Source organism: Macaca fascicularis, chromosome 6 (genome assembly GCF_037993035.2).
Source record: "Macaca fascicularis isolate 582-1 chromosome 6, T2T-MFA8v1.1".
Taxonomy (NCBI): Eukaryota; Metazoa; Chordata; class Mammalia; order Primates; family Cercopithecidae; genus Macaca; species Macaca fascicularis.
In genome coordinates, this window is record NC_088380.1 from 37,510,690 (window position 1) to 37,525,479 (window position 14,790).

The window sequence follows — 14,790 nt, forward strand, 5'->3', positions numbered from 1 at the left end:
ACCTGTAGTCCCAGCTACTCAGGAGGCTGAGGTAGAAGGATCACTTGAACCTGGGAGGTCAAGGCTGCAGAGAGCTGTGATCACACCATAAAAAGAGAAAGATTTATATATCAACCAAAATGCAATGTGTGGCGGACCTTGATTGGATAGAGATTTTTTAAAAAACTATAGAAAAGACATATTTGAGATTATCAAGTAAATTTAAACATGGGATAGATAATATAGTCAGATGCCACATAATGGCATTCAGGTTAACGACAGACTGCATATACCATGGTGTGCCCATAAGATTATAATGGAGCTGAAAAATTTCTGTGACCTAGAGACATCATGACATCATAGTCCATACATTACTCAGGTGTTTATGGTGACAATTGTGTAAACACACCTACTGCACTGCCAGTCATATAAAATCTAGCTCATACAATTATATACAGTACATAATACTTGATAATAATAAACAACTGTAACTGGTTTATGTATTTACTATACCACGTTTTTTATCGTTATTTTAGAGTATACTCCTACTTATTAAAAAAAATAACTGTAAAACAGCCTCAGGCAGGTCCTTCAGGAGTTATTCCAGAAGAAGGCATTGTTGTAAGAGATGACAGCTCCAAGCATGGTATTGCCCCTGAAGACCTTTCAGGAGAACAGGAGGTGAAGGACAGAGATATTGATGATCCTGACCCTATGTAGGCCTAGACTAATGTATATGTTGTGTCTTAGTTTAAAGAAAAAAAAAAATTTAAAGAGTAAAAAATAAACTTCAAATTTTTCAATAGAAAAAATCTTGGCCAAGCGCAGTAGCTCACACCTGTAATCCTAGCACTCTGGCAAGCTGAGGTGGGAGGATCGATTGAGGCCAGGAGTTTGAGACCAGCCTGGGCAACATAGTAAGACCATGTCTCCATTTTATAAATAAAAAAAATTAGGCCAGGCGCAGTTGCTCACACCTGTAAACCCAGCACTTTGGGAGGCAGAGGCAGGCGGATTGCTTGAGCTCAGGAGGGCAAGACCAGCCTGGGCAATGTGGTGAAACTCCATCTCTACTAAAAATACAAAAATTAATCAGGTATGGTGGTACACGCCTGTTGTGCCAGCTACTCAGGAGGCTGAGGCAGGAAAAATGCCTGAACCCAGGAGGCAGAGGCTGCAGTGAGCCAAGATGGCACGACTGCACTCCAGTCTGGGTAACAGAGACTCCATCTCTACAAAAACTAAAAAATAAATTAGCTGGTACAGTGGCTCATGCCTGTAGTCCCAGTACTCAGGGGCTGAGGTTGGAGAATCCTTTGAGCTCAGGACTTTGAGGTTGCAGTGAACTATGATTATGCCACTGTATGTCTCTTAAGCCAAGTGTGATTACAAGAGTCAAAAAGGTTTTAATTTTTTTAAGTTCATAAAATAAAAACATTACAATAAGCTATGGTTAATTTATTATGGAGGAAAAAATACTTTTAATAAATTTAGTATAGCCTAAGTGTACAGTGTTTATAAAGTCTACAGTAGTGTAATGTCCGAGGCCTTCAAATCAACTCGCCACCCACTCAGTGACTCCCCTGGGGCAAAAACTTCCAGTCCTGTAAGCTCCATTCATGGTAAGTGCCCCACACTTACCATTTTTTAAAATCTTTTATACTGTATTTTTACTGTACCTTTTCAATGTTTAGATATGTTTATATATATAAATACTTACCATTGTGTTAAAACTGCCTACAGTATTCAGTGTAGTCACATTCTGTATTCAGTACTGCAGTATTCAATATGGCAACACTTCTTTTTAGAGACAGGGTCTCACTATGTTGCCTAGGCTGGAGTGCAGTGGCTATTCACAGGTTCAATCATTGCACACAATATCCTTGAACTCCCAGGCTCAAGCAATCCTTTTGTACAGGTTTGCAGCCTAGAAGCAGAAGGCCATATCACATAGCCTCAGTGTGTACTAGGCTATTTTTGTCTAAGTATACCCTATGATCACACAACAAAATTGTCTAATGACACATTTCTTAGGACATATCCCTATCACTAAGCAGGCCTGACTATATATGATATTAAAGATTTATTGTCCGTTTTGTCAGTCATGATAATAGAATTATGGTTTTAAAAACTACCTCATCGGGGCCAGGCACGGTGGCTCATGCCTGTAATCCCAGCACTTTTGGAGGCCGAGGCGGGCGGATCACGAGGTCAGGAATTCAAGACCAGCCTGACCAACATGGTGAAACTCCACCCTACTAAAAAATACAAAAATTAGCTGGGTGTGGTGGCCCGCATCTGTAATCCCAACTACTCAGGAGACTGAGCCAGGAGAACTGCTTGAACCCAGAGGCAGAGGTTGTGGTGAGCTGAGATTGTGCCATGCCATTGAACTCCAGCCTGGGCGACAGAGCAAGATTCCGTCTCAAACAACAACAACAACAACAACAACAACAACAACAACAAAACCTCATCTGTTCACTACATATACTGAACTACTTATCATACTTATGATATACTCAGATCTTCTTTGAGGCATTGACAATTGTTGTAAGTGGGTGAGAGGTACTCGAGTGCTTATAAATCTCTACTTTGGTTTAAATTTTCCGTAATAAAAAAAAATCTTCAAAACAGTGTGAAATCCTGGGCCAGGCATGGTAGCTCACACCTGTAATCCCAGCACTTTCGGAGGCTGAGGCAGGTGGATTACCTGAGGTCAGGAGTTCAAGACTGGCCTAGTCAACATGGCAAAACCCCATGTCTACTAAAAATACAAAAATCAGCCAGGCGCAGGAGCGGGCATCTGTAGCCCCAGGTACTCGGAAGGCTGAATCACTTGAATGCAGGAGGTGGAGGTTACAGTGAGCCGAGATTATGCCACTGCACTCCAGGCGGAGTGACAGAATGAGACTCCATCTCAAAAATAAATAATAAAATTCAAAGTTAAAATCTACTGTTTTAGGTAACAAACTAGGCAACAAACCTCGTTTTATTTTTTATTTTTTAATTTAATTTAATTTTTTTTTTTTTTGAGACGGAGTCTTGCTCTGTCGCCCAGGCTGGAGTGCAATGGCCAGATCTCAGCTGACTGCAAGCTCTGCCTCCCAGGTTTACACCATTCTCCTGCCTCAGCCTCCCGAGTAGCTGGGACTACAGGTGCCTGCCACCTCGCCCGGCTAGTTTTTTGTATTTTTTAGTAGAGACGGGGTTTCACCGTGTTACCCAGGATGGTCTCGATCTCCTGACCTCATGATCCGCCCGTCTTGGCCTCCCAAAGTCCTGGGATTACAGGCTTGAGCCACAGCACCCAGCCTTTTTTTTTTTTTTTTTTTTTTTTTTTAAAAAGAAACAGGGTCTCGCTCTGCCGCCCAGGCTGGAAATCAGTAGCAAGATCATAGCTCACTGCAGCCTAGAAATCCTGGACACAAGGAATCCTCCTGCCTTGGCCTCCCAAAGTACTGAGATTACAGGCATAAGCCACTGCACCTGGCCAGAAAGGAATCTTTTTTTTTTTTTTTGAGACGGAGTCTCGTCCTGTTGCCCAGGCTGGAGCGCAATGGTGCAATCTTGGCTCACTTCAACCTCCATCTCCCAGGTTCAAGTGATTCTCCTGCCTCAGCTTCCCAATTAGCTAGGATTACAGGTACACACCACCACGTCTGGCTAATTTTTTTTATCTTTTAGTAGAGACAGGGTTTTACCATGCTGGCCAGGCTGGTCTCGAACTCCTGATGTTGTGATCCGACCGACTTGTCCTCCAAAAGTGCTGGGATTACAGGTGTGAGCCCCCGCCCCCAGCCCGAAAGGAACCTTTTTAATCTAGACGAATCACTTCTCAACGATCAAGAGACCAAATCAAACAAAAGAATAATTAAATAAAACTCAGGATCAAAATGAAAATATTAAAAATATATGTTCAAATCTTTAAGTCACTTCAAAGGACTATGTCCCTATTTATGAGCAAATATCTTTTAACTGGGATTGTTGTGAATTTAACTCACTTCTTACAGACCTGGATTTTTAAGAAATGAAATGAGATTGTATATACTTTTCCAAATGACACCTGCCTGGCTCTTTTGTAACGGTGAATGAAGAGTCTATGAAACTAAGCTCATGACAGGTGAGAGAAGCAATCAAGAAGCATTTCAATGCCATTTCAGTTGGAAAAACAGACAATCTGAGCCCCAGGACATGTAAGATTATACTAAGGGTGAGTGAGTTAAGAATAAACTTTTTTTTCACTCACGCCTATAATCCCAGTACTTTGGGAGGCTGAGGTGGGCGGATCACAAGGTCAGGAGATCAAGACCATCCTGGCTAACATGGTGAAATTCCATCTCTACTAAAAAAATACAAAAAAATTGCCGGTCATGGTGGCGGGCGCCTGTAGTCTCAGCTACTCGGGAGGCTGAGGCAGGAGAATGGCGTGAACCCGGGAGGCAGAGCTTGCAGTGAGTGGAGATCGCGCCACTGCACTCCAGCCTGGGCGACAGAGCTAGACTCCATGTCAAAAAAAAAAAAAAAGAATAAACTTTTTTTTTTTTTTTTCGGGACAGGGTCTCACTATGTTGCCCAGGCTGGAGTGCAGTGGCTATTCACAGGTACAATCATTGCACACAAGAGCCTCAAACTCCCAGGCTCAAGCAACCTCCCACCTCAGCCTCCCAAGTACCTGGGATTACACCACTGTGCCCGGCTTTAAAGTAAACATTTTAATCAAAGTCTAAAGATAAGATCAGGGCTTAATATAAATAGAACTGATTAGGATTAAGGAATGATTAAGGAGAAAAGAGTGAAATGATATCTAAAGTTTTATTTCTTTTTAAACTTGTTACACAAATAACTGGACATAGACCATGAATTAAGAAATTAATTTAGGTCAGGCACAATGACCCATGCCTGCAATCCCAACACTTTGGGAGGCCAAGGCAGGTAGACTGCTTGAGCTGAAGAATTCAAGATCAGCCTGGGCAACATGGCAAAACCCTGCCTCTATTAAAAATACAAAAATTAGCTGGGCGTGGTGGTGTGCACTTGTCATCCCAGCTACTCAGGAGGCTGAGGCAGGAGGATGGGTTGAGCCCAGGAGGTGTGTTGCAGTGAGTTGAGATCATACCACTGCACTCCAGACCGGGCAACAGAGCCAGATTCTGTTTTTTTTTTTTAAAAAAAAAAAGGCCGGGCGCGGTGGCTCACACCTGTAATCCCAGCACTTTGGGAGGCCGAGGTGGGCAGATCACGAGGTCAGGAGATCAAGACCATCCTAGCTAACACAGTGAAACCCCACCTCTACTAAAAATACAAAAAATTAGCCGGGCGTGGTGACGGGCACCTGTAGTCCCAGCTACTCGGAAGGCTGAGGCAGGAGAATGGCGTGAACCTGGGAGGCGGAGCTTGCAGTGAGCCAAGATCGTGCCACTGCACTCCAGCCTGGGCAACAGCGCAAGACTCTATCTCAAAAAACAAACAAAAACAAAACAAACAAAAAAATTTAGTTTAATAATGAAGCATGACATAAGGTAACAGGTATCACAGTTTGTTTATATAATAAATTTCTGACTTACTATCATATATATCATATATGTATACACATAGCTGTTAAAGTACAATATTTACTTGTGAACACAAAGTAAAATATCATAGAGCATACTGTACTTTGAAGAGTCAATACTTTCCCAAATCAAATGAAAAATTCATACCATTATTCATACTTAGGCCTAATGTCTAAGCAAGTAGTTCATTTGGACAAACCTATTGCTCTAATGGAAACTTCATCAAGTTTATGGTCTCCAGCTGCTCCAGGTCTAAAGAATACGATACCTCCTTTACAGTAATTAAGTAATGACTGAGGAAAAGGACTCAGTGAAGGAAGGGATCCTTTCATTCGAATCTAAAAGTAAAGAATAAGCAAATATGTTAATTACCAGCACTATAAATCACTTTTAAAGAAACTATAAAAGAATCAGGCAGGTAAGATGAACCACACGGAAAACACAGCACATGAAATCAGCTACATTTTCAGAAACTTACAAATTTAATTCAGGAAAGTCACTAGCTTGTTATCTCAAAAAAAAAAAAAAAAAAAGGTTCTAAGTAAATCATTTGCACGCTCTTGTCACAATTTTGCCTGTATAAGAAGAATTTAATGCTATTTGTCCCTGGCTTTCCTCACTGGCATAGCAAAGAAAATAAAGAAATATAAGAATCTTAACCTTATCCCAAATAAAGCTGTGTACAGTAACTAAAACAAATACAAAAAGTTTATGCCTACATACATAACTTTTAACAAAACTAATCTATAAATGGCAGAATTAGAAAGACACCATTTGGCAACCCCTAATAATGACTCTAGGCAAGGATCATTAGTAAACGCTAACAGAGTAAAAAGCTGATGGGTTGACGGGGATACGTGATAGAGGGTGTGACATGATCCAAACTCTATCTCCCCATCCCTAAAAGTAAAATAAGCAAACACATGTGCCACGTGCAACAGAGAAGCGCACAATACTTATGAAAGATTCATTTCTAAAAAAATTTGCGGCGAAGTGCGGTGGATCATGCCTGTAATCCCAGCACTTTAGGGAGGCTGAGGTGGGCAGATCACTTGAGGTCAGAAGTTTGAGACCAGCCCAGCCAACATGGTGAAACCTCATCTCTACTAAAAACACAAAAATTAGTTGGGCGAGGTGGCAGGCGCCTGTAGTCCCAGTTACTCAGGAGGCTGAGGCAGGAGAATCGCTTAAACCCGGGGGCCGGAGGTTGCAGTGAGCCAAGACCATGCCACTGCACCCAGCCTGGGCAACAGAGTGAGATGCTGTCTCAAAAAAGAAAAAAAAAAAAAAGAAAATTTGAACCTCAATCTATTTAAACCTCTCTGCCTCAATGAGCACAGATTAATGACCGGGTTACAGGGGGGAAAAAAAAGAAAGAGAAACAAGGTAAACGACATTAAATGAAGAAATGATCAGATAAATGTAGAATATGGTGCAGGAAAAATTACCTAGTTTTTTTTTTTTTTTTTAATCAAGAATAAAAAGAGAGGGAGCTTCTACAGATAACAGTCTGATTTAAATATATTTGGAGATGATAAAATTTATCTCCACGTTTCAGGAAAGGGCTCTAAGAGACTTAAACCTGGGAAAGAAGCATTAACAGAAGGCTTGCAATTGATTTTCTCCTGCTAGTCACTTCCAGAAAGACACAATCTAATCAAATCTCTAGGGAAGCATGCTAATGACAGACTTCTTGTCAAATACATTAATGGCATTTACTACCAGGATGGTACTAAGAGGTAGAGAGAGAGAGAGAGCGAGCATGAGCCAGCAAAGAAATGGGGGACCTCAGTTCTACAGCCACATGCAACTGAATTCTCAAACAATCTGAATGCGCCTGCAAACAGATGTTCCCCTAGCACCTCTAGAAAGGAATGTAGCCCCGCTGCCACCTTGATTGGCCTTGTGAGACTCTAAGCAGAGACCTAGCTGAACCACCCTGTGGTGGTTCTGACGCACAGAACCTGTGGGATATTAAATGGGTGCTATTTTAAGCTGCTAAATTTGTGTTAATTTGTTAGGGAGAAAAGTAATATGGTTCAGAATCTTTGTTTCAGCACCATTTTTTAATTGAGCTATAACTCACATAACATCACAGTCATCTTTTAAAAGTGTACAATTAGTGGTTTTTAGTATACTCACAAAGTTAGGCAACCATCAACACTGTCTAATTCCAGGTCATTCTCTTTTTTTTTTTTTGAGACAGAGTCTCGCTCTGCCACCCAGGCTAGAGTGTGGTGGCACTGCAAGCTCCGCCTCCTGGGTTCACGCCATTCTCCTGCCTCAGCCTCCCGAGTAGCTGGGACTACAGGTGCCCACCACCACACCCAGCTAATTTTTTGTATTTTTAGTAGAGACGGGGTTTCACCACGCTAGCCAGGATGGTCTCAATCTCCTGACCTGTGATCCACTCACCTCGGCCTCCCAAAGCGCTGGGATTACAGGCATGAGCCACCACACCCGGCCCTCTTTTTTTTTTTTGAGACAGAGTCTCACTCTGGTCACCAGGGCTGGAGTGCAGTGGCACGATCTCGGCTCACTGCAACCTCTGCCTCCCTAGTTCAAGCGATTCTCCTGCCTCAGCCTCCCAAGTAGCTGGGATTACAGATGCCCACCACCACGCCTGGCTAATTTTTGTATTTTTAGTAGAGACAGGGTTTCACCATGTGGGCCAGGATGGTCTTGATCTCTCGACCTTGTGATCCACCCGCCTCGGGCTCCCAAAGTGCTGGGATTACAGGTGTGAGCCACCACACCCGGCCAATTCCAGGTCATTTTCATCACCCCAAAAAGAAAAACAAAAGCAGTCACTGTCCACTTCCTCCTCTCCCTAACCCCTGGCAACCAACCACTACCTACTTTCAGTTTCCATTGTGATGCCAAAATATAAAATGAGTACAGTTTTAATTTATATTTTTATAGAAACTATATCCAAATTTCACAAACTTTCTTTTTCTCTAAAAAAGGGTAATTTTCAAAAATACTTTTAGATAACTTCTCAAAGTCTCTCCAAAGGTTCCTACTAAAAATAATTATATTGTTTTTAGGCTGAATTAAACACATTTGGAGATGATGAAATTTATTTCCACATTTTCGAGAGAAACAGCAGGCATATAAAGGACTTAGAGCTGGATAAAGAGACCTACCAGGTGTCCTAGCTGGCTGGAAATCTGATAAGAATGAAGTGACAGCTCAGCTAAAGTCAGTATAGGAGGGGATGAACACCTGGGAATCAAACTGAATTGCACATCTCAGAAAATAGCAAGGGGGAGACCCTGACTAGTGGAGGCTACTGGATGGAAACAGACGAGAATGAACTATAACTTTCCATTCTCTGAACCCACAGAAGCCCCCACAGAACGCAGACAACACCTCAAGGAAAACTGGAAGAAAGCCCTGGACTGAGTTTCAATCTTTAATGAAATGATGGGGGAGTTGGAAAAAAGTAACTGTAATTCCGTGGAATTCACGGACTAGATTACACTATCTTTTGCCAGACAGGGTGGAGCTAAGCTACAGACCCAGTTCAGAGTCCTTACCTTTCAACAGGAAGAATCTGGTCTGTTTAGTTTGTTTATGAATAAACCTGAAATTTATGGATTTATAGGGCACGACTCCTTGGGAAAATGTAACAATTATAAAAACAATAATATAAATATTAGTATATTTCAGTTAACACAGCACGTAAATGACTTAAGATATTTCCATACCTTCTGCATGACTTTTCTTGCCCACCTCAACTGCAAGATATACCACTGTGCCACAGGAAAAGAACATCGAGCCGCCCGGAAAAGCAGGAGAACACGCTGAAGGATTCCAGATACCTTCTGGCGATTATTTTTTTCAGCTTTTAAAAGAAGATCATCACCATCTTCCTGAGGAAAATAAAACAATCCATTTTAGTGGCCAGTAATGAGAAAATTTAGAATGGTAAAGTAAAAATAAAGATAGGCTGATGAGGCTGGGCACAGTGGCTCACGTCTGTAATTCCAGCACTTTGGAAGGCCGAAGCAGGAGGATTGCTTAAGCTCAGGAGTTGAAGGCTGAAGTGAGCCAAGATTGCATCACTGTACTCAAACCTGGGCCACACAGTAGCACCCTGTCTCAAAAAAAATAAAAAAAAAATGATAGGCTAATGATGCTCACTGCTTCTCAAACTAGAATGTTCCTGGAGATTTATAAAGGAAATTCTGAGGCACAGGCTCTGAGATTTCAACTATGGCTATTTCTAGAATCAAGAAAAGTTTATCTCCCCTCAATGTAAAGGGATAAGCTGACCCTTGTTCCCAGTCTTACCCTAGAACAGTTAAAGCCCGCCACTCCAGACTCCATTGGTGGAATGTTAGAGCGGTCCATCTAAGCAGAATCCCTTTTCTCTTCCTCTGCTGAGAAGAATCCTACTTATATTTCAATGTCACTTCCTCTGTGAAGCCCATCCCTCTGTGCTACAAGAGCACTTTGTTCACACTTCTACTGTAGCTTTCACCAATTAATTACATATCAATTTATACCTGTATCTCACTGTACTCAGAACTCCCAAGAGGAAGGAAGGGCCTTGCCATTTGTCTACGTATGGCCACAGTGTATGCACTCAAGTCTGATACATAGTAGGAACCAATAAATGTTTGTTGAATAAATGCTATTCAAACCAGTAGCTAAAGATTATTTTCCCAGATAACGAGATAATGTGAGCATTGTAAACATCTGCTTCCCCAACATCCTTCTTCCCTGCCCACTTCTTTACAGTACTCAGTTTTTGAGTATCTGCCCATCTCCTACACGGCTCATACGATTGAGGGAAAGCTCATCCCACCTCAAAGAAGGCTCTATTCACGGGCCAAGCAGTACCCTGTGTTAAGCCTAGCCAGAGTGACTGTTTGAAGGACAGGCATGTGACCTAAGCCAGTCTCAATAAGAGTGAATCTCAATCCTCCTGCTTGGAATGCTGGGACAGAAATAATTTTGCCACTTTTCTTTGTCTCAATCCCTGTGCCCATGGACATGGACAAGGCATCGTTAGAAGCCGTTAGCGGCCATCCTGCTCCCACAAGGGGAGCTAGTCTTCAGGTGAAGATGACACCTCAAAAAACAAACTAGAGCGAAAGACAGAGCCCAAGTCTTTGGTAACATAACTAAATCAGAAACCTGCCCTACCACTAGGCTTCTTCATTATGTGAGCCAATAAATGCCTTTATTGTTTAAACCATTTTGACCAAGTGTTCTATTACTTGCAACACAAGGGGTTCTAACTGATACATAGTGACATTTAGAAGAAATCTTACCAAGGAGAATTGCTTTAATAAAAAAGAGTAAAATGAAGCACTACTAAAGATAGTAACCACTCAAACTACTCGAACTATTATCTGCATAGACTATCCAAAAAACTTTAAATGTCATTTCACATTTCTAAACCAATTACTAAAGACTCAGATGCAAGAGGAAAGATGAATTATTGAGAAATGCCATGGACTTTTTATTCCTTCCATTTGTAAAATCAACAAGTAAAATGTTTTAGACTATTGAAATATAACCAAACAGAACAAATGAGAAATTAAAAACTAGAGGTAGAAGTTGCCAATATTGAAACAGGAGGTAGTAAAAAAATAATACCCAGAACTACTTCAAAGTGTTAATCAAATACTTAAAAATCTAAATGTAATTTACAATAACATTTTAAATCTTAAAACCAGCTAATTATAATGTGATGATTTTTTAATAAGAGCAGAGAAAAAGTTTCTGAGAGGAATATAGTATTTATAATATAGAACTATCAATTGAATAGTGCAGGAAAAAAAAAAAAAAAACCTTTTAAACCAAAGTCAAAAATAAGTTCTTTCTTTTCTTTTTTGAGAGAGAGTTTTGCTCTGTCACCCAGGCTGGAGTGCAGTGGTGCGATTTCAACTCACTGCAACCTCGGCCTCCTGGGCTCAAGTCATCCTCCCACCTCAGCCTACTGAGTAGCTGAGACTACAGGTGCGTGTCATGATGCCCAGCTAATTTTTGTATATTTTATAGAGACAGGGTTTCACCATGTTGCCTAGGCTGGTCTCAAACTCCTTGACTCAAGCAATCTTCCCGCCTTGGCCTCCCAAGTTCTGGGATTACAGGTATGAGCCACTATGCTCAGCCGAGTCTTTCAAAAAAGGCAAACACAAAGAGATAAATAAGAGACTGAAATAATGTATGGCTTCTAATTCTGACACTCATTATTTCATTTGTTACCCTAAACAAATGCCTAATTTTTAAAAGTCTGGATATTAAGATTGTGCTATATTGTTAAAATTTTTGAGATGGAGTTTCGTTCTTGTTGCCCAGGCTGGAGTGCAATGGCATAATCTCAGCTCACTGCAGCCTCTGACTCCTGGGTTCAAGCGATTCTCCTGCCTCAGCCTCCCAAGTAGCTGAGTTTACAGGCATGCGCCACCACATCCAGTTAATTTTGTATTTAAAATACAAAATCCTAGGCTCAAGTGATTCTCCCACCTTAGTTAGCTTCCCAAGTAGCTGGGAACTACAGGCGTGTACCATCATGCCTGGCTAATTAGTAGAGACGGGGCTTCTCCATGTTGGTCAGGCTGGTCTCAAACTCCAGACCTCAGGTGATCTGCCTGCCTCTGCCTCCCAAAGTGCTGGGATCACAGGCATAAGCCACCACACCCACCCTATTGTTACAATAATTTTAACATTTATTGAATAATTACTATATGTCCCAGGTCCTGAGCTAGCAGATTTTACAGGATATCTCAATCCTCACAAAAATGCCATGAGAGGTAGTATTATCATCTGCATTTTACAGATAAGGAAACTTAAACAGTAGTTTGGTACACTCCCTAAGATTATACAATTAGTGAACAGCAAAGCTGGGATCTAAGTTTGTCTTTAGAGCTTGAATTTTTAACCTGATGATTATTATCAAGTTAATTATTTTAAAAACTCGACAAAATCAACTTTAAATTAATGAAAAAGTTAATGCTATAAGCTTACTTCACTAAGAATAGCTGGCTGGGGACAGTACAAGGGAGGAGCTGGAAGATACAAGCCAAATGGCACTAAGCCCCACAGTCTTTTACTGAAGTCCTTGGCAGAGTCTATCAGAAGTTGAAATGTCTCCGAAAGAATATCTGCATCAGCCATAACTGATGCTTTCAGTACTTCTTGTACTGAACCAAATAGCAGATTTGCATCTTCCTCTTCAATGGGATCTATTAAATACAAAAATTTGGTAAAATAGTTAAAGTTTGTATTAAACTTCTTATCCATTTTGTAGCAAAAAATTTCAAATCTAAAAACATTCATTGTCAAGAATGAACATATTGGTTGACAAACATCCAAACTTACAGACAGAAATTACAAACTATCTTGTTACTTTATAGATAAGAACGTGAGACATTTTTATACAAGATATTATAGAAACAACTATACAATAAAAATATTCTTAGGATGTAGTTCTGAGTCAAAAATAATTGAAAAATATTAATGGGAAAAGAATGTCAAGAAAGACACCAAAATAATATACAAGATTATGTGAGAGTAACTTTTTCCTTTTATTTATTTATTTATTTTTTTGAGATGGAGTCTCACTCTGTCACCCAGGCTGGAGTCACTCTGTCACCCAGGCTGGAGTGTGAAGTGCAGTGGCAGGATCTCGGCTCACTGCAACCTCTGCCTCCCAGGTTCTACCAATTCTCCCACCTAAGCCTCCTGAGTAGCTGCGATTACAGGCACCCACCATGCAGGCTAACTTTCGTATTTTTAGTAGAGATGAGGTTTCACCATGTTGGCCAGGCTGGTCTCGAACCCCTGATCTCAGGTGATCCATCCAGCCTCCCAAAGTCCTGGGATTACAGGCATGAGCCACCGTGCCTGGCCATTTTTCCTTTTCTTAATAGTACATGATAGTACTTTTGTAACAATAAATTAATAAAAATGACTTATAAAAGAAACAGGAAAACACAAAAAAGTCATGCATATATTATGGCTTCAACTATGCGAATATCTATACATATGTGGGCATGTCCCAGAAGGCAAAATGCAGGGAGATGTGGTGGTAGGACTGGAAACTCAGGGATTTTTCTACTATGACATATTTTAAGCATACTGTAAAATACAGAATATATGAAAGTATAGAGTATGTCAAACACTTATGTGCTGACTTCTCATCCTTGTCTGATAGGAACATTTTTGCTATATTTAACTTAGGTAGCCACTATCCAGCATTTGGTGTGGACATACTGGGATTTCAATTAAATATACGTTGTCTTTCTGTTCTGTGTGTTCTACAAAGCTTCTCTTTCATATTTTTCAAATCTATGTCCCTATCTATTTTGTATATATTTATCTTTATTTCTTTATATATTTTATAGATATATAGATACATAAATATAGCTCAGATTCATCTTTTCCAGTTCACAAATCTGCTCCTAAATTGGTCTAGTAACTTTAACCATCTATTGAAGTTTTTGGTTTCAAATCAGGTTGAGACATAATTTACATTCTATATTCATCCTTTTTAAAGTATACAGTTCAATAAAATTAAACAAATCTATACTGGCTTGTAATAACATTTCCATCACTCCAAAAAGTTATCTTATGCTTCTTTGTAGTCAATTCCCCTTTTACTCTCAGGCAACCCCGATCTGTTTTCTGCTCCTATAGTTTTGTTTTTTATAGAATGCCACAGAAATGGAATCATATGGTATGTAGTCTTCGTTTCTGACTTCTTTCAGGACTTCTTACCATGACGGTTCTGTGATTCATCTATGTTGTCACATGTTATCAGTAATTTGTTCCTCTTCATTATTTGTTATTCCATTTCAAAGATATATTTGAATTTGCTTATCCATCCACCAGTTGACAAACATTTGAGGTGTTTCCAAATTTTGGCTATTATGAAAAAATTGCTATAAACATTCATGTATGGATATTTGTTTTGTTTCATTTTTTGACACAAGGATCTCACTATGTCACCCAGGTTGGAGTGCAGTGACACAATCATGGCTCACTGCAGACTTGACCTCCTAGGCTCAAGTGATTCTCCCACCTTAGTTAGCTTCCCAAGTAGCTGGGAACTACAGGCGTGTACCATCATGCCTGGCTAATTTTTGTATTTTCTGTAGAGACAGGGTTTTGTCATATTGCCCAAGCTGGTCTCGAACTCCTGGGCTCAAGTGATCTACTGGCCTTAGCCTCCCAAAGCATTGAGATTACAGGCGTGAGCCACTGAGCCTGGCTTCATGTACAGATGTTTGAATGGGCCTGT

General features: G+C 40.5%; 1 protein-coding gene across 15 annotated transcripts in view; it reads right to left on the reverse strand.

The window, feature by feature from the left end:
- CPLANE1 (ciliogenesis and planar polarity effector complex subunit 1) overlaps positions 1-14,790 on the reverse strand; it is a 161,175-nt gene that overhangs the window by 92,197 nt on the left and 54,188 nt on the right. For 14 of the 15 annotated variants that reach the window (XR_012413613.1, XR_012413615.1, XR_012413614.1 and 11 more), the window contains 3 exons: positions 12,516-12,733; positions 9,242-9,406; positions 5,731-5,869 (listed from right to left, as the gene is read on the reverse strand). Coding sequence is in view for 12 of the 15 variants with exons in the window: in XM_045393633.2 (XP_045249568.2) it covers positions 5,731-5,869; positions 9,242-9,406; positions 12,516-12,733 (522 nt within the window). In the remaining 3 variants the exon portion in view is untranslated. Of the gene's footprint in view, positions 1-5,730; positions 5,870-9,241; positions 9,407-12,515; positions 12,734-14,267; positions 14,415-14,790 lie in introns of all 15 variants that reach the window. The other variant, XM_073993312.1, reaches the window with a different exon arrangement.